We start from the raw sequence: 18471 nt of genomic DNA on the forward strand, positions 1-18471 counted from the left end.
GCAGTAAGCAGAGGGCAGATAAGGCTGTTTAGGAAGCAGACTAGCCATCAATTGTTAGAAGACTAGATGGAGAGCAAATTTTTCCCTCTGGAGTTTGGATGCAGGGGATCCATAGCCCATTCTCTAACCAGAGTCGTCATGCTTTTCGGCATGGAGGAAGAGGGGAAGAGTGGAGCAAGCCACAGTACAGAAGCAGCAGAGAGGGGTTCAAGCTGGCTGTGGCTAAGAAGGCAGAGTCATTGTAGCTAGCCATCTGGACACACAAAAATAAATACAAAAAAATACAGCACGAAAATGGTTATAGACTTTTATGAAGGATTATTATTGAAGGCTCTTATAAAGGAGGAATTATTTCACCCACTCACACTCCATCCCTTATTAATGGGAATGACAGTTCTTATGACCTGGCCTCCGGGATCAGTGGTGATCAGTGGAGATCACATCAAGGACACAGAGAGGCACTGCAACTGTCCTCATCCTCCAGTTAAATAGAGCTGTTGTTATGAACTTTATTGATCATTGATCACTTTCAAACTCCATGGGAAAAGATAAGACTATCAGTAGTTGTGTAGCTTGTATCCATGCTGCCTCCAGCTGATCAATGACAAATCATGCTACCTGCAGAGGGAAGAGGACTGATTATTTCCTGTATAGCCACACAAATTTTAAAATCCTCCTTACTGTACACATACTTATCAAAGTGTTATCCACCTTGCTCAATAACAGCAAAATTTTGCCTTGTCTCTAGTCAACTTAAACAGTGTACATGAGACATCATAACAGTATTAACTTTTGTAAAGTAAACTTCTTTGTGTTCTTACAAGTTATCACGTTATAATGTGAAACTTTTCATGTTGTTACGATAGAAATTATCATGATATAATGTGAAACTTCTTTTGGCCTTTATTTGTCTTTATTGACCGGACAGGTTGAGATATGACACAAAACAGGATGAGAGAGTGGGGAGTGACATGCAGGAAAGGGCCCAAAGCTGAGACACGAACCCAGGGCTGCTGCAGCAAGTACGAAGCCTCTGTACATGGGATGTCTGTTCAACCAACCGAGCTCAACAGTTACCCAAATCATCACATTCTTACAATATCAATTATCACCTTATAACATGAAACTTTTCACATTCTTACAATATGTAAACAGGTTTTAACGTGAAACTTTTCTTGTTGTTACAATAAAATATCACATTATATGGTGATTTTCTGTGTTTTATTTATGTGGCAGCAATAAACCTCCATAAATAATAATGTATTCATTCATGGGCAGCTGTAGTTCAGGTAGAGCAGGTCGTTTTGTAAATCAGAAGGTCACTTGTTCGAATCCCAGCTCCCCTAGCTGCATGTTGAAGTGTCCCTGAGCAAGATACTGAACACCAAATTGCTCCAGATGAACAGTTGGCACCTTGTATGAATATACATGCTATAGAATGCAAGTCCATATACCAATCAATAACTGATTAATTTCCCTACCATTTTTATCTAGAAGAAATTCAATGAATGTGCTGTTCAGTCTATTCACAATTTACTCTAACATGTTTGTTTGTATTTTCTTTAGTTGTCGTATACTTTTGATTTTATTTTGTACTTTTTTCAGTAGTCGTATGTGTTTATATATTAGTATTGATTTAAACACATTTGTGCAAAAATCTAAGAGGAAGAATCATGTGTGTTTTAATATCGCAAATATTTTGCTTCAAGTTGTAAAGTGTTGTGATGATATATTTGTGGAGTATATATTATTAAATTGACATAAATAGTCTATCTGTAAGATAGCGCCACGTGAGTGGCAGCTCTTGGTCACTTTTGAGTTTTTTCCTTTTTTTTTAATATTTCTTTTTGTACTTTTTAAGTGTTTTATCTACTCCTCCTTGGTGCTCCTGCCAACAGCAAGGAGGCATACAACTTATCCCCCACCCGCCCATGGGAAGATCTGACCACAACCTGGTGCATCCCAGCAGATCCCCGCACAGTTAAAGCATGGACTGAGGAGTCTGAAGAGGCTCTGAGGAACTGCATTGACTCAACTGTGTGGGAAGAACCGTGCATTTCTCATGGGGAGGACATTGACAGTTTAACAAACCTCTGTGTTGATAACACTTTAGAATCAGAATACAATGTTTTTCAAACAGCAAACCCTGGATTAATCCTGACATAAAGGCTTTCCTTAAGGAGAAAAAGAGGGCCTTTTGGTCAGGCAACAAGGGGCAGATGAACGCTGTGCAGAAGGAGCTGAGGAAGAAGATCATAGAAGTTACAGGAGGAAGACGGAGGACCAGCTGCAGGAGTCTGGAAAAGCCTTAAAACCATCTCAGGACAGAGGAAAACTAGACTCTCAGGCTGCCATGGACCAGATGTGGGTGAACAACATAAACATGTTCTTCAATAGGTTTGACTAGACGCCGACCCCTACCCTGGCCAAGTCACCTATGCAGCCCCCCAACTCTTCGACCCCCTCGTTTACAGCCCCATTCTCACATCAACCTCCCTTTCCACTGCATTCAGCTTGCAGACACCCCCCACTGCCCACCCTGACATTCACCCACCTCCCCTACCTGACACTCAGCCCCCCTGCTCCAATCTGTCCCGCTCCACTATCCAGGTGAGAAATGAACTGAGGAAGGTGAAGCCTGAAGAAGACTACAAGTCTAGATGGGATATCAGATCCAGGCTTCTCAAGTCCTGTGCAGACCAGCTGAGAAAGATTGTAGAGTATATCTTCAACATGAGCTTGAAGCTGGGAAAAGTGCCACTGCTGTGGAAAACCTCCTGCGTGGTACCAGTGCCAAAGATTCCTCAACCAAAGGACATCAAAAGCTACACACTAGTTGTTCTCACTTCACACCTGATGAAGACCCTGGAGTGGCTGGTCCTTGTCCATCCTCACCCTCTGGTGGGTACTTTTATGGACCCACTCCAGTTTGCCTATCAACCTGGCATTGGAGTGGATGACCCCATCATCTTCCTCCTGGAAAAATCGCTGGAGAAGCCTAGAAGCACTGTAAGGATCATTTTCTTTGATTTCTCCAGTGCTTTCATCACCATACAACCTGCAATTTTAGGGGAGAAGCTGGAGCTCACGGGGGTGGACCAACATGCCACATCCTGGATCCTCGACTACCTCATCAACCAGCCACAGTATTTGAGGACTCGGAACTCTGTGTCGGACACTGTTGTCTGCAGTATGGGGCCCCTCAGGGAACAGTCCTGGCCCCTTTACTGTTCACCTTGTACAGACTATCCCACCAAACACCCCACCGCCATCTACAAAAGTTATCGTTGGCCTCATAAGGAACAGGGATCACAAAGCCTACAGAGAACTTATAAAGGACAGCGCTCTCCTGCTAAATGCTGGGAAGTTCAAAGAGCTGGACATAAACTGGACTGGACTGATCACACTGGAGCAACATATAAGAAAGGTCAGAGCAGAGTCCATCTGCTGAGGAAGCTCAGGTCCTTTGGAATGCAGGGGGCACTCCTGATAACTTTCTATGACTCTGTGGTGGCATCAGCCATTTTCTATGGGGTAGTCTGCTGGAGAAGCAGCACCTCGGCAGCAGGTACGAGGAGACTTGATAAACTTATCAAGAAGGCCAGCTCCATCCTGGGATACCCTCTTGACCCAGTGCAGGTGAAGAGAGAGAGCAGGATAATGGATAAGCTATCATCACTGCTGGTGAAGGGGTCCCACCCCCTGCAGGTAATCACAGGACTGGGCAGCTCCTGAAGGAGAGATATTGCAGGTCCTTCCTTCCTGCTGCTGTCAGAGTTTACAACTAGCAGCTCAACTCATTTCTCATTTTTGGTTTGCACTATCTGGTCAATTTTTGAATAGCCATATTTATTATTTGTAAATAACAATACACTGCCACAGTGCTTATATTTATATGTTCATTTAGTTTATGTTCATTTATTATGTTTATATGTTTATGAGTCTGTTCACTTTCTTAACTTTTTTTTAAAAAGTAAAACATAAAATAGTAATAAGTTCTTATTAAAGAAATTCCCCCACTAGCGGGACAATAGTGGAATTCTGACTCTGGTTCTCTTAAAGGATGCATGTGATGCATCATTTGACTAATGTTTGTGACAGAAATACTGGTCCATTTAACTGATTGTGTTTACCTGCAAAGTGTTGACATGTATGGGTGTTCCACCGGTCCCATTCACTGTGTTGCTAGTCTTATTTGGAGGCTTCTTTCCTTCTTTTTCTTTCAAAGCTTTTTCCTTCGTAGCCATTTTGGCCTTTTCCTCTTCAATCAGTTTGGGACTGTTCAGCATCACCTACCAAGGAAGAAAGATGGAAACATACAGAGAGAAAAAGAGAGATTGAAATAGAGAGGCCATCAGTAGAGTTGATGGATTTAGTTGATTTTAATGGACACAATTTATAGCATATAAAATTGATATAGAGTAATATACAGTCCTCCTTATAGGTGATGAAAAAATTGTAAGGTGATTGTTTAAGGAAAGCTGTACCATCGTGTTCTCTCACTCTTCAAAATAAAAGTGTAGGCACTTGAGGTGGGAGTCACTAGCCATTTTCAAGCAGAGACGCCGCATTATCACTGCATTATGTGTTGTGATTGAGATCCTGACCCACTAAACATCTTGTAAAGTGACAAAGTTATGTTTTCCGCTCTAAATAACATAATTGTGTAATCACCAACAGTAAACTGGACACTGTCATTCTCTCTCACTTGCGGGGAGGGAGGCCGTTTTCTAGGCGTAAGTTCACTGACTGGGCAGTTTTTTCTCATATAAGTTGCCAAAGACAGTCACAGTTACTACGTTACTTTTGTTTGGTCATGTAACGTTGCTTTGTGGGACATTTTTTCTTTAATTAGTTGGTGAAGGACCTGTGTAGTTATCAGACTGTCAGACCTCTTGTATTATTATCATTATTGACAGACTCAAGGTCCAGATATAAAAGACACACACAATAAACAGACATACATAAAAAAATACACATAGATAGAGGTGTGTCCTCACGGGTTAAAAAACATACACATATTGGTTGAAAAAGAGCTGTTTTAACTTCATCGGAGCACATATAAAATTTGCGTGCCAGCATATTTGACTGAGCATATAATTTATAGCACTGGCACTGAATATCATCATCATCAACATCATTCCTGATGATAAGCTCTAAGTTTTTTATTTTGGTTACAATTTGTAGCTCTTGCTAAGACAAGTAAAAGGAGGGAAACATGAGCTTCTGATCCTCCTTAGTTCTTGCTATCATGATCACACTTTTTGGGGGATTAGAAGTGATGTCAAACTCCAAACCATACTTCATACAAACTCTGAGCAGTTGCTGTAAACCAGCACTATAAGGTGACATAATAATTAAATCATCAGCGTACATTAAATGGTTAATAAGTTGGTTCCCCACCAAACAACCACTCTTACACTCTTCTAATGGTTTGGTGTGAGTACCAATAATACATTCACACTGGTTCGGTTTGCCAATGCTGAGCCCCTGATACTACTTCCAGAGGCGTGTCAGTGCCGGAGTAAAATTTCACACCTCGCCGCCTCTGAGACTTTCACACAGAGGAGGAGGCGGAAAATTGGTGCAGGATCCCCCCATTTAAACGGCAGTGTGAATGGGGCTACTGTAACACTTTACAAAGATGTCAAACTATTGCATGATCCATACATTTGACCCACAGTTTGATAAAATACCCATAGTTATGTTTGAGTTTGTAGACATCATTAGCTTGCCTACAGAGATACTGTTCAAGACTTCTGCTTTCCTAAAGTTTTCCCCACTCTATGTGTCCTCCCAGGTTATGTATGTAAGGGGAGCAGCATGAGTGATTATTACAAAGCCACGGGAAGACAGCAGCTTTCCAGGAACCTCATAGGAAGATGACTCTGTATTTGTATTTAACTTGTATTGTCATGAATCTTATTAGTGTTAACAGCAGCTGACTTCTTCACTACACTACACATAATACATATTATTGGACAGGACAGGACTATTACATGTGAAACTGAACATTTACCAATTTTTTAACCATACAACCATTTTACAACTTACATTATACATTATTTTAAATCTTATGCTAAGTAATAAAATGAACATCAGGAACACCTTTTCCCCGTGTTTTGGGCTTAGTTATTTTGGTTATTTCTGTGCCTCTTTCCCTGCCACACAAAGCCTGAATATAAATGATTAATTTCCCAAGATCATTACTGCAGAAACATTGTGGTATAGCTGACTTAAGTTGATATAAGGGTCCTCCTGCTCTAGAGTCTCCATCTCGGTCATCTTTGGTATCAGTGGTCAAAAGAAACAATAGGCTGTCTCTCCTTCAATAGATGACAATATTCTCCCACTGTTTATAGTAGATTTTTCACTCAATTATGTGATCAAACAGTGGACAACAGCTGTTGCACCAATGCACCAAGCTAAAGTTCTCCTCCAAGGAGAAAGTGCCTGGCTAGCCCCAGGAGGAGCAGCGCACTATACAGCCCTTGCCGGCCAAAACAGCCGAGAAGGTCCTACCTCCACACAGTCCTGTCCTCCAGAGGAGAATATGATAACTACCATTTGTGGTTGAAGACCAACAACTGTGTATGAAGGCCAGCAGCATTTGTTTCCAATTCCTGTCATATACAACTTAATCACAATTCTTTGTCAATACAGCCTTGCCAGTTGTGGTAGGCCCTTCCTTTCCTAATTAAAGGAAAATCACCATGTCAATCTAAATATTTTTCTACTTTTATCTGTGAGCTTGCTGAAATTTTGCCTCATTTTGATATATTGTTCAGTCAAGGTGTTCTATCTGCTGCCTTTGTGACCTACTGGGCCATCATGTGGTCGGACCGGTCTTACTCACACAAAAGGTTATTATCTTGATCTTGTATTATCTCATAGTATAGACAGTCCAAACATAACATGTATCGATCCCTTTTTCTCTGAGCAGTGTCTAAATGTTTCATATTGGGTTACCTATTATTGTAATTTTTCTGCTGCTAAATTTATGCACACTGGCCTACCTTTTTCTTCTAGTGTGTTGCTAAATAATTGAAATAATTCATGTTCCACCATACTAGATCAAATTGTCCCACTCGAAAACAAAAAATTCACTATCCAAATTTGGTGCAAATTGGCCTGTAGGTGGCACTATAATGGATGTAAATGCGTTTTTGCCTTTAACCTCCACATTTTAAAGAACACGTTCATAAACATCATATTCATGTATTTCCTGAATAGAGCTAGGTTTTCTGACATAGGCCCCGCCCACTTCTGCTGCACTTTTCCTTTGTTAAGTCACCACACACTAATCAACATAAATGCATTTTTCCTTGTCACTTTCATTTTTTGGTGCAATAATACAAATGTAATGAAACTGTACTGATGTGGGGTCATTCCTGAGGCCAGCCATATAGCTAAGTAACGACTGGTCAAAGTGGGCATGATTTAGTACAACAAATCCAAATTGGCACACATTCAGCCTTTTGCACTTCCAGTGCACTTCTCATTACAGCAAATACCACAGCTCAGACTTTGGCCTGTGTCCTCACTTTTGACCTGAGCCCATCATTCTTTGGGGCAAACTGCCGTGGGCTGTGTGGTACGCGGGGTCCGAGTCGCGCGGGGGGCTTGGTCCCTGTTCTTAAACTAGAACTGCTTGCTTAGTTGTTATTTAATAACTTGAGTATTGTCTGAATTATCAAAAATTATCTTAATAACCTTTCGTCAGGAGTGTCTACAGATCATGTGTGTAAGGTTTGGTGCAAAAATTTGAAATTGCTTGGGAGGAGTTCAAAGAAGTAGGTTTGCCGCATTTTGCGAATTTGTGCCAAAAAAATTGGTTGAATGTGTGATAACATAAATGAGAATTATAAGCAAAAACGCACTCTCCTTGATTATAGTGCCACCTAGTGGTAGAAATTCTGGACTACAAGAGATTCAAACATTTTTTGGCAGGTGTGATGTATATTATTATATGTATATAAGTTTGGTGAGTTTTTGAGTATGTTCAGGCAGTGAAAAATGCAATCATTTGGGACAAAAAAGTAATCACTCACAGGTCAAGACCTGCTCGGGCTCTAATTGCAATCAGTGGTCACAGTCTTCGCAGATTACCTCCACTCTCTTCACGCAATTACCACACACAGGCTTATGGTATTTCAAGTGTCCAATGTTTTGTTCAGTTTGCAGCTCTTTTGGACCTGGCACTGCCTCCGTTTCTGTGTCTGCTGCTTCCGCTGCTGCCCACGGAAAGGGTTCCCCTCCATGTATTCTGCCCTCAGCTCCTCTGCCAGATGCTGCAGGAATTTCCTCCGGGCTCTCCTGCTGCTGGTGCACTCCTTGAACAAGATCTGGGCATTGATCCCAGTCAGGCTGAAGATGCTATAGAAGACCACCACTGGCCATCTTCGTGTACCGCCTTTGAGTGCACCCTCACCATCTGGTCCGGGACGTCCATGCCACACTTGGTATTGTTATAGTACATCACAGACTCTGGTTTTGCCATTGTCCCTCTAAAGGTGCCCACACCTGTGTGCACAGTGCTCAGGATGCCAACATTCTTTCTCGGCTTTCCCTGGTACACGGTCAGAGTCGCATAACCACACTTCAGCACCTTTGTGTTGAACAGCTCCACTTGCTTCATGGAGGGGGAGAACTCCCGTTTTTGTTTGCCCATGGAGCCAACCAGGCTATATAATATAACTATGTAATAATTAACTTGCAAGTAAATTTGCAAAGAAGCACAGCTAGAGACTGCTAACATAGTTAGAGATAAGAGAGACAATAAAAGCAGCAAACCCCATGAAAAATTTAACAATGAAACCCTGTGAAATGATGTGTGGTCAGTATCACCGCCTATGGCTGAATTAGGTAAAACATATCATAATTTCTCTGTCTTTTGTGTAATTTATATAAAATACAGACACTTTTAAGAAATGTCAGGTAACAGCAGTATTTCCTTTTTTCCTTCAACAAAGTTATTGCACAGGTAAATTTGAAAACGGTCAATATGACCATCTTGGCCATTCTAGTGCTTGCAAGCCTTCATTTGGACTCTTCACTGCTACTGATTATTAGGAAACCTCAAGAGTGTGCCTCTGATACCTCAGAAATGGATTCTGATGAGGTGTGACTGTCATGTTTACTTTGATAAGCATGATTGGAGTGGTTGATCTTCTCTTTTGAATGCATGATGGTTTGTGTGTATCCAGCCTGGACACTATGTAATTGTGTGAGTGAAACCATAGTCTGTATATGTTGTGCGTTTTGTGGCTGAAATTTGAGGGAAATCACATATTATGTTTGTAGTAGGCAGCAGCTATTTGTAGGAAATGTGTTACATTTGTTATTATTACATTAAATACTGCAGATTTTTATTACGTTTGTGGGTTTATTACATTTGTGGACATTATTACATTGGCGGACATTACAGACCCTATGTCACTCCATGTGTGAAAATGATGTCACACAGAACAAAATTCTATAAACAAAACACAACTTAGTTTTCTGCAAACTTAAGACCTTTAGAGAATTCGGTGGTATATCAGTCTGACAGTGGAAGATGCATTTTCAGTTATTTGGTCACTTCCTCTGGATTTTTGAAGATGTGCTTGTTTCCGTCAATGGCTCCATTACACTGGCAAGGAGCACTTGGCAAAACCAAAATACTGGACAAATCCCAAGCAATAGAGATACCATACCACTCCATGAGTGAAAATGCCTATTTCTACAATGTATATATATATATATATATGGCTTATATCTGTCCCAAAAGACGTACATCTCAAGAAATCATTTTGGGATCCACACCACACCAGACAAAAGCTCAGATTTCTACTGGTCTAATGTCCATTCCTTTCCTTTCTTGGCCCTTCCTGTTGTTCTCTCTCTGTAGTGGTGTCTTTGCAGCAGTTCTGCCATGAAGACCTGATTCACCTCCATCTCCTCTGACCAGTTGATGTTGAGATGTGTCTGCTACTTGAACTCTGTGAAACATTTATAAGAGCTCTGATCTGAGGTGATGTTAATTTGCGGTATCTGACGCTGAATTTATCTTCGGCAGCGGAGAGGATCACAACTGCACTTGAGGACACATTGAAAGGTCTTGAAATTTTCCAGATTGACTGACCTTCATGTCTTAAAATAATGATGGACTGTCTTTTCTCTTTATATAGCTGAGTGGTTCTTGCTACAATCACTGCCAGAAAAGTGGGATTTTCGTCAGTAAGTGGCATTGTAGATAGTCGTGGAAGTTCAGGTTTATAGCTGCACATGGCAATTTGCAGGCAACACCGAAGACTGCCGTGAATTGTCAGAAATTGACATGGGCCTTGCTTGGCAGTTATACCTCCATCCCCCTATTTCTAGAGGAGGCTTTAACATGTAAATGAAAATGCTGTGACCTATACAAATGTAAATCAGGGTAGCAGGGGGAGTTTTACCCCAGGTGACCTTTTTCTAAAAGGTATTAACTTCATTTTAAGAAAATCTCTTGTATAAATAAATCAGGCTCAGTATAGCCTAATTATACACTTTTAAATTTTAGCTTGAATTGATTTATTTAATATAAGTATGCTAGATTAATTACTGTGTATGTAATTAACAATGGCCAATGTTATGTAAAAGTTAAAGATAAAACGCCACTTGTTAAGAAGTTAAAATTTGCATGAAACATTTTGAGATAAGTAAAATATTAAAATTCTGTTCAAAATTTCTGAATTTCTTGGGTTCTGAATGTTTAAACAAAGTTAAAGTAATTCTTATTACGTGAGAGTTCTTGACCTTTAATAGATTTTACACTTCCGGGTTGACTGGAGCATGAAAAAGAAGAAGAGGCAGCCGAGAGTTAATGGCGTCGAGCAGCCAACAGTGGACTCTATGTGTCGTCAGTGTTGTGTTTTATCACTAACGGACTGTCAACTGTTGTCGGACAACGTGCTGCGAGTGTGTGAGTTGTCCTCTCCATCGCAGTCGAAGTGTTTGTGTTTTATTGGACTCAAAGCAAGTTCGGCTAAGCTGGTTAGCAGGAACAAGGCTAGCGGCATGGTCATTGTCAAGAGGAGGCCTGTGCTGACGGGAGGAGCTTTGCCGGGTCACCATGGAGAGTGTCGCCGACGGAAGGCGCTTTGCTGCCGCAGAGGGACACAGACGCGCTGCGAGCATTTTGTTTTCACAGACTAACCTCGCCTCATACTGAGGCCATTACCTCCTATTTGCTCGGAGCTATGTCTGCAAGTCCACATTTACATGATGACGATAATGAAGCCATTGTGTGTAAGTAACTTTTACTGTTTTCTCCGTCCGTGTTTAATTTTACGGTGACTTGTGTTATATTCATACCACTATCATTTAATTGTTTTCCAGCTGCCTGTAAGACATTACAAGACAATACGCAGGAGACCCGGTTTTGGTCATTGTGACTATTTTTTGGGTACATTAATAGGTGTGTTGTGTCCATACGCAGTGCATCGCACAGTACTGATCGTCTTTATTGATTGTTTTTACAGCTGCTGGAAGCAAGACAGAGTGTGCTAGCTGAGGATGAGGTGGACTTTTAGAAGTGTGCCACCAGAGACCTGATGTCTGATGAGGAAGATGGTGGGGTGTCTGGATGGATTGTGCGACCTCCGACCTTTCGCAGCCGGGAGCTCATCAAGCTCTGTGCCACACTGCAGTCGAGATTAGAAGCGAAGTACAGGGCAACGCACCTCAGACGTTTGCAAAATGGACCAAACTCACTTGGCCAGTTACCTACAGCTCCAAGGCGCTGGAGGATTTTGGGCTCCACATTTGCACAATATATATATATATATATATTGTGCAAAAGTTTTAGGCAGGTGTGAACAAATGCTGTAAACTAAGTATGCTTTCAAAAAATCTAAATCAAATCAACATTTGGTGTTACTACCCTTTGCCCTCAAACCAGCATCAGTTCTTATAGGTATGCTTGCTTGTATTATAGTCAGGTGTATGATCAACCATCATTCCGAACAGATGCTAAAGATCATCAGTGTCACATGTAGGTTGAAACACAGTCATTAACTAAAACAGAAACAGCTGTGTAGGAGGCTTAAAAAGACAGTTTCATGTCACAGATCATACACTATGGTAAGACTGATTACAGCAACAAGACACAAGGTAGTTATACTGCATCAGCAAGGTCACTCCCAGACAAAGATTTCAAAGGAGACTGGGGTTTCAAGATGTTCTGTTCAAGCTCTTATGAAGAAGCACAAAGAAACGGGCAACGGGCAACTGGACAGCGGTACAATAATGACTGTCTGCGAGCAACAGTGAAGCATGGTGGAGGTTCCTTGCAAGTTTGGGGCTGCATTTCAGCAAATGGAGTTGGAGATTTGGTCAGGATTAATGGTGTCCTCAATACTGAGAAATACAGGCAGATACTTATCCATCATGCAAATACCATCAGGGAGGCATATGATTGGCCCCAAATGTATTCTGCAGCAGGACAATTACCCCAAACATACAGCCAATGTCATAAAGAACTATCTTCACCGTAGAGAAGAACAAGAAGTCCTGGAAGTGATGGTATGGCCCCACAGAGCCCTGATCTCAGCATCATCAAGTGTGTCTGATTTGAGGAAGCCTACATCCACAGAAGATCAGTGGTTAGTTCTCCAAGATGTTTGGAACAACCTACCAGCCGAGCTCCTTCAAAAACTGTGTGCAAGTGTACCTAGAAGAATTGATGCTGTTTTGAAGGCAAAGAGTGGTCACACCAAATGTTGATTTGATTTAGATTTCTCATCTGTTCGTTCACTGAATTTTGTTAATTGATGAAAATAACCTATCGACACTTCCATTTTTGAAAGCATTCTTATTTTACAGCATTCTTTCACACCTGCCTAAAACTTTTGCACAGTACTGTTTATAACAGTGGTCCTCAATAGGTGTCCCCTGGGCTGCATCCGACCCGTCAGCCCCCTATTTGTGGCCCCAGAACTATTATTCCTTCGCTATGTGTTTTGGTTGGGTCGGCACGTGTATACCGGGACTTGTCTCCATGCCAACAATACACAGACAGCTGGGTCACTAACTGCTGCCAGCACAATTTTTAACTTTCACTTTCATTTTTTGAGCAGTTTGCAAATTGAGATTTTGTCGGCTGTAGGAGCCTAAATTGCACAAAAAATGCACTGCTAAAAGAAGAGTGGACAGTGAAAATCGGCAATTTGAACAATGGACTAAAAAATTTGGACTAATTCTCCCTCCAACCAGCACAACACCCATGTCCTTAGTATGCCATGAAACTATAGCTGTGATGAGGATTTCCAATTTGAAACGGCATTATGTGACAAAGCATAGGAATTTCCTCAAAATTCAGAGGTTAACAACAAGAATTAATGTACTAAAATCGTCATATCAAGCTGCAAGCAGGACATGGCCTGCCCGACCTCAATACATGGACCTTTGAGTAATTGAAAAAAATCTTTGTGGCCCTTTAAGGTTTGTATTTGAGTACCACTGGTATATAATAATGACCCAGGGTGACCAATAGTGACAGATCTGCCAACCAATCATTAGTGATTTTTCTTGTTTAAAAGTAGTGGTTTCATCCAATACTAAGTGAGGAAATTCAAGCCAGCCCACACATTCTCTGGCCAGGGGTGTGGTTTTGCTGCTATTCATATGCTAATTGGAGCATTTCCCACCTCCGCAAGTAGTCAAATAGGGTTATTTGCCATATTGTAACTGTGTACCAACGTTACCTCTGCACAACACAACTGATGGTGTCAAACACATTAAGAAGGCAAGAAATTCCACAAATTAATAGGGGTGTCACGATTCAATTTTCAATTCTAAGATCACGGTTCGATTCAATTCTCGATTTTTATATTTATTTATTTTTTAAAGCACAGGTTGCTATGCCATTTTTAGACTAGACTTTTATGATATATAATTTTTTCAGTGCAAACATTTTTTCTTTGCTCATAATGTACCACATTACATTGTCAAATGTAAAACATTTATTAACAACATAATGTAACAATTACTTATATCTTCAGTCATTTGGAAACTTAAACAAAATAACCTGCCATCTAGTTTCTGCAGAGCTTGCTAACTGTGAATGTGAATGTTGTCACTATAACTCATTGGAAATCCCAAAAACTTCTGCACAGGCGACTTCTGTGAAAGAGGAGGGGGTTCAAGTACTGTCAATGGTTCTCCTGCATCTGCAGTTGCCATTGTTGTAAGAGTGGGGCAGCCCCTTTCAGGAATAGGGCGGTGCGTGAAGTGTGTGTGTGCGTAAGGTACGTAAGATGTGAGTGGGTAAGTGAGAGTGAGGAAGCATGCATACATGCAGAGAGTGACTGAATGGGAGAGGAAAGAGAACCGAAAGGAGTAAACAGCAATAAAGTGAACAATATAGGGTGCAGTTTGGCTGTGAATACAGGCGACGGCTCCTTGAGATACAGCAAAGCGCCCTGGTATTATTTCCCGACCAGCTTAACATGTGAAAGGGGGTTCACCCCAAAGGTAAACATAAACTTTGGCCCTGGAGGAAATCATCTCCCCTGTGCTTCCCAACCATGGTCCAGGAGCCGAACAGGAATAGTCTAACACCATGCTATCATTTGACTGGCAGCTAATAGCTACTGGCTTAGCTAGCAGCTTAGTTAGAGGAGGTTGACTTGCAGCACTTAAACACGTGTGTTTTTTCTGCTTGGTAAGCCGACCGGACGTGACATGGGGGTGTGGCAGCATCAACAATTCCATTCTTTAATTCGAAGTTCGAAATTTTTACTTAATTTCAGTTGATTTCGATTAATACAAAATACACAAATTCATACACTGATGGCTAAGGCTGCCATGCAAGGTGCCAACTGCTGATCAGGAGCACCTTGGGATTCAGTATCTTGCTAAAGGACACTTTGACATGCAGCTGGGGGAGCCGAGGATTTGAACCAGAGATGTTCCGCGTACTAGACGATTCGCTCTACCTGAGCTATAGCCGCCCCATTGATAGCAATGGTAATGAGGTTTATCTGTGATCTGTTTCGGTTACCAAGATATATGTTACTGTTGCAGCAGTTGGAGAGCACAAGCAGCATTCAACATTATTGACACCCCGGTGTCCTCCTCTTTCTCTCTTACTCTCTTTCTCTCTCCCTCGCAAACCTTGCATTGTTATTTTTGGGGTTGTTAAGTACATTTGTGTATTGATACTACTACTAATAATAATAATGCTTTTTGAGCATTTAACACAATTTGCATGTTTTATATATGTCCTGGCACAGCCTAAGAACAAAAGAAGTACACTATCAGTTCAGTTAATTACAATCAGTTGTAACTTCTGCCTTAACTTCAGAAGGAAGCCTTGGCTTTGTCCATCTGCAGCAGTTTTTCTTTTAAAAATGCCTTTGTAGTTTTACTGTGAATTTGCCAGAATACAGGCTGGAGAAGGTCTTGCCTGAAACGTCTGAGTGACAAGAATAAACAGTTTGATGGGAGTGATGGGAGTACTGTCCTTACTGGATTTTGTTGTGATGGTTCTGTAACATTTTTGAACATTTTGTGTATTACAAATTAATAAATGTCACCAGCCCATCCCCAAGAGATATTTTCTGATAGGGATGTCCCGAATAGGTTTTCTTTACCCAAATCCTGATCCGATTACTTCAATATTTAGTAAATGCCAATACCGAGTCGCAATCCGATACTTAGCCATAACTATCAGGGCACTATCAGATTTTATCCCTATTTTTTTGATTTGTATTTTGAAGTCTACTGAAGAGGCTACAAAACTGATAGTGTAACAGAAAAGGGACAAAACAAAGATGATGTTTAAGGAAAACACATTTTAGCCCAAAGAGGGAATTGGGAATGTGCAAAATTTGTACAAAGAGCATACCTGACCAACAAGGTGTATTTGACAAGTTGGGAGTAAGAGTCTGTTGGCTGTGCCACCAATGTTGCTTTCTCCATAGTCCTACACTCTTTGGCCAGGTAGGGTCCAACCCAGTGATGGAGATGTCCTGTAAATGTACAGTTGTACATATGTGTGTTTGTTTACACTTAACAACTGACCTGCACGACAGCGTATTCCACCAGTGATGAAAATCCAAAAAGGAGACAGGCAATGAGCCAGATATCAATGGCTTTTACATAGGAAACCTTTGGTAGCTCTGATGCCAAGGACATACTCTCACTGGACAGAGAGAGTACTGATAAAATACCTAGAAACACACAGATGTTAATACATTAATGTTACACATACGAACATTTATTTCCAGGTAAGTAACATTTGTGTTCATTTAAATTTACTTAGGTCCTAGCCACATGTACACAGGAATTTTTTCTAAATGCTTCTTTCAGTGCATTTTGGCCTTTCAGGTCTGTGAAAATGGACCTATTGTAAAACTCTCCCCAGGGTTGAAAGTTTTCAGTGTTTATGTGTATATGGGCAGAGTTTTTTTGGTAACCATGGCGCAGACACCCACACTCATCAGTATATGTAGGATAATTGACAAATGTGAATTCTCAGTGCGTGTTATGATATTGTATGAGTACTTGAGTTTGTACAGTGACGGAATGGTTGTTACATGTTTTGTTATGTCTAAAAAGACTAAATGGACATACAGTGGTGGAAAAGAGAGACACAAATGGCTGCTCCCATTTTCAGTTTTGTTAGAATAGAAAGGAATTATTTTTGAAATGAAACCTGTGTACTGTGACTAGGCCTTGGAGAGAATGCAAAATAAGACAAGAAGTGCTTGGTCAGTAGCAATGATGTGCTTAGTGTGATAATGTCACAATGCAACTTTCAGTCAACTACATTGTGGGATGACAAGATAAGGGAACGGTGGTTGACTGAATGTGAATGTCGGATTAATGGACAAACAGCATATAAGGACACTTGAATTAAAAAAAAAAAGTATCAAATTAAATATTCACAATAATTTCTGCATTAGGTTGCATTTTATTTGACAGTCTAAATACAGTAATAGTATAATCAGTTGTGAAGACCAGTGTCAGCATTTCAAATCATAATATATAACATACAGTACATGACAATACATGGATACAGCAGACACAGACCTGTCAAAATTGACTGACAGTATATGCAATTAACATTCATAAGAGCAAAAGCTATATGCATTTTACATGACATTTCTCAGGAACAAACAACTAGAGGCATTTTAATTGATATAGTATTGTTGGGGCATTACGCAAGATTCATAGGAAATGTTAAATTTGGCAATCAGTAATAATGAATCATTATCAGAGATAATTATTAATTATATCACAAGTTAAGATTTTATTTACATTAAATGGCAAACTGCAAATTCATTGATTCAGATTCAGGTTTTGTTGTTTCCAGCAGCCCTTTTTGACAAAAGTGGTACGACACCAGCACCTGCTATTGTATAGATCTTTGTGATCTCTGCGTCCCAGTGGTACATGCATTTGTTTTGGAAGCGAGTGGAAGAGGGACCGTAGGATGGATCGCTACAAGGTAATGTATTTATATGTGATTTCATATGTGATCACACCTGAGCAGAGCCATTAATCATAACTATGAAAAATAGCAGTCTTTTTGCTGATAGTCTTATTTGCCATTGCAGGTCATTTATAATCATCAGAGGAATCATGAGATTGTTTCATAAACTCTTAAAGCTGGGGTTGGTAAAATAGAAAAACAAGCCCCAAAGCAGCCTCAAGCCCAGGTTAATATCCAGCCAATAAATCCCGCCTCCTGCACACAGGCCTCTTTCCAAAGCCAGTCCCTCAAAACCATGAACGTACACTGTCTGACAACTGCTGAATACCACTGACAGAATCCGACTCCTCACAAGCGGCGAGAAGCAACTATTTCATCTGAACATCTAACCACAAGTAGTTACCTCATGTCTGATTCACCTGTAAACACCAAATATCATACCATTGCTGATACTGATAGCTGTCAAGGTAGCTAGCATGTTAGAGCTTCCACGATGAGACATTGTTTACTCTGATAACACGGCAGAAAGAAGCACATCATCGGGTCAGAGATGATGATAGGAGGGCAACCGGCAGTTTCCATGAAAGTGGAGGCAAAGGCTGTGGACAGGGCAGGGGAATTTCAAGGGCTGTGTTTTGGGGCTATGGAACAATTCCTCTTGAAAATGATAATTGTCTTTTTTCTTTACACTTCCAGTATAAACAGCCAACCCATTACAGTTGTTACACTATGCACTACAATGTACTTATAATAAAAACTGAATTAGGTAAGACTCTTGTTAATTGTGTTTTCTGGAACACACAAAAATAGTGTACCTTTTATCACTGAGACGATGCACAGTACAATTAGCATAAACAACTAGATACAGGAAGGACGTCCAGAGGTTTCTTGACTGATTCTAAAAACATATCAGTGTTGGCCGACAGGTTAGGCTGCTGATGTTGGTGCTGTCTCAATCCTGTACTGCTTTGGCAGTGACTGTCCTGTGGAAAGAATAACACAATCACATATCT

General features: G+C 40.7%; 1 protein-coding gene across 8 annotated transcripts in view; it reads right to left on the reverse strand.

Moving 5' to 3' along the window:
• LOC119022301 (glycine receptor subunit beta-like) overlaps nucleotides 1-18471 on the reverse strand; it is a 167000-nt gene that overhangs the window by 13051 nt on the left and 135478 nt on the right. For 5 of the 8 annotated variants that reach the window (XM_037103023.1, XM_037103014.1, XM_037103032.1 and 2 more), the window contains 2 exons: nucleotides 16045-16193; nucleotides 4134-4292 (listed from right to left, as the gene is read on the reverse strand). In XM_037103023.1, the coding sequence (XP_036958918.1) occupies nucleotides 4134-4292; nucleotides 16045-16193 (308 nt within the window). Of the gene's footprint in view, nucleotides 1-4133; nucleotides 4293-16044; nucleotides 16194-18305; nucleotides 18442-18471 lie in introns of those variants that run through there. The other 3 variants (XR_005075889.1, XM_037103066.1, XR_005075888.1) reach the window with 3 other exon arrangements.

This window comes from Acanthopagrus latus, chromosome 1 (assembly GCF_904848185.1).
Source record: "Acanthopagrus latus isolate v.2019 chromosome 1, fAcaLat1.1, whole genome shotgun sequence".
Taxonomy (NCBI): domain Eukaryota; kingdom Metazoa; phylum Chordata; class Actinopteri; order Spariformes; family Sparidae; genus Acanthopagrus; species Acanthopagrus latus.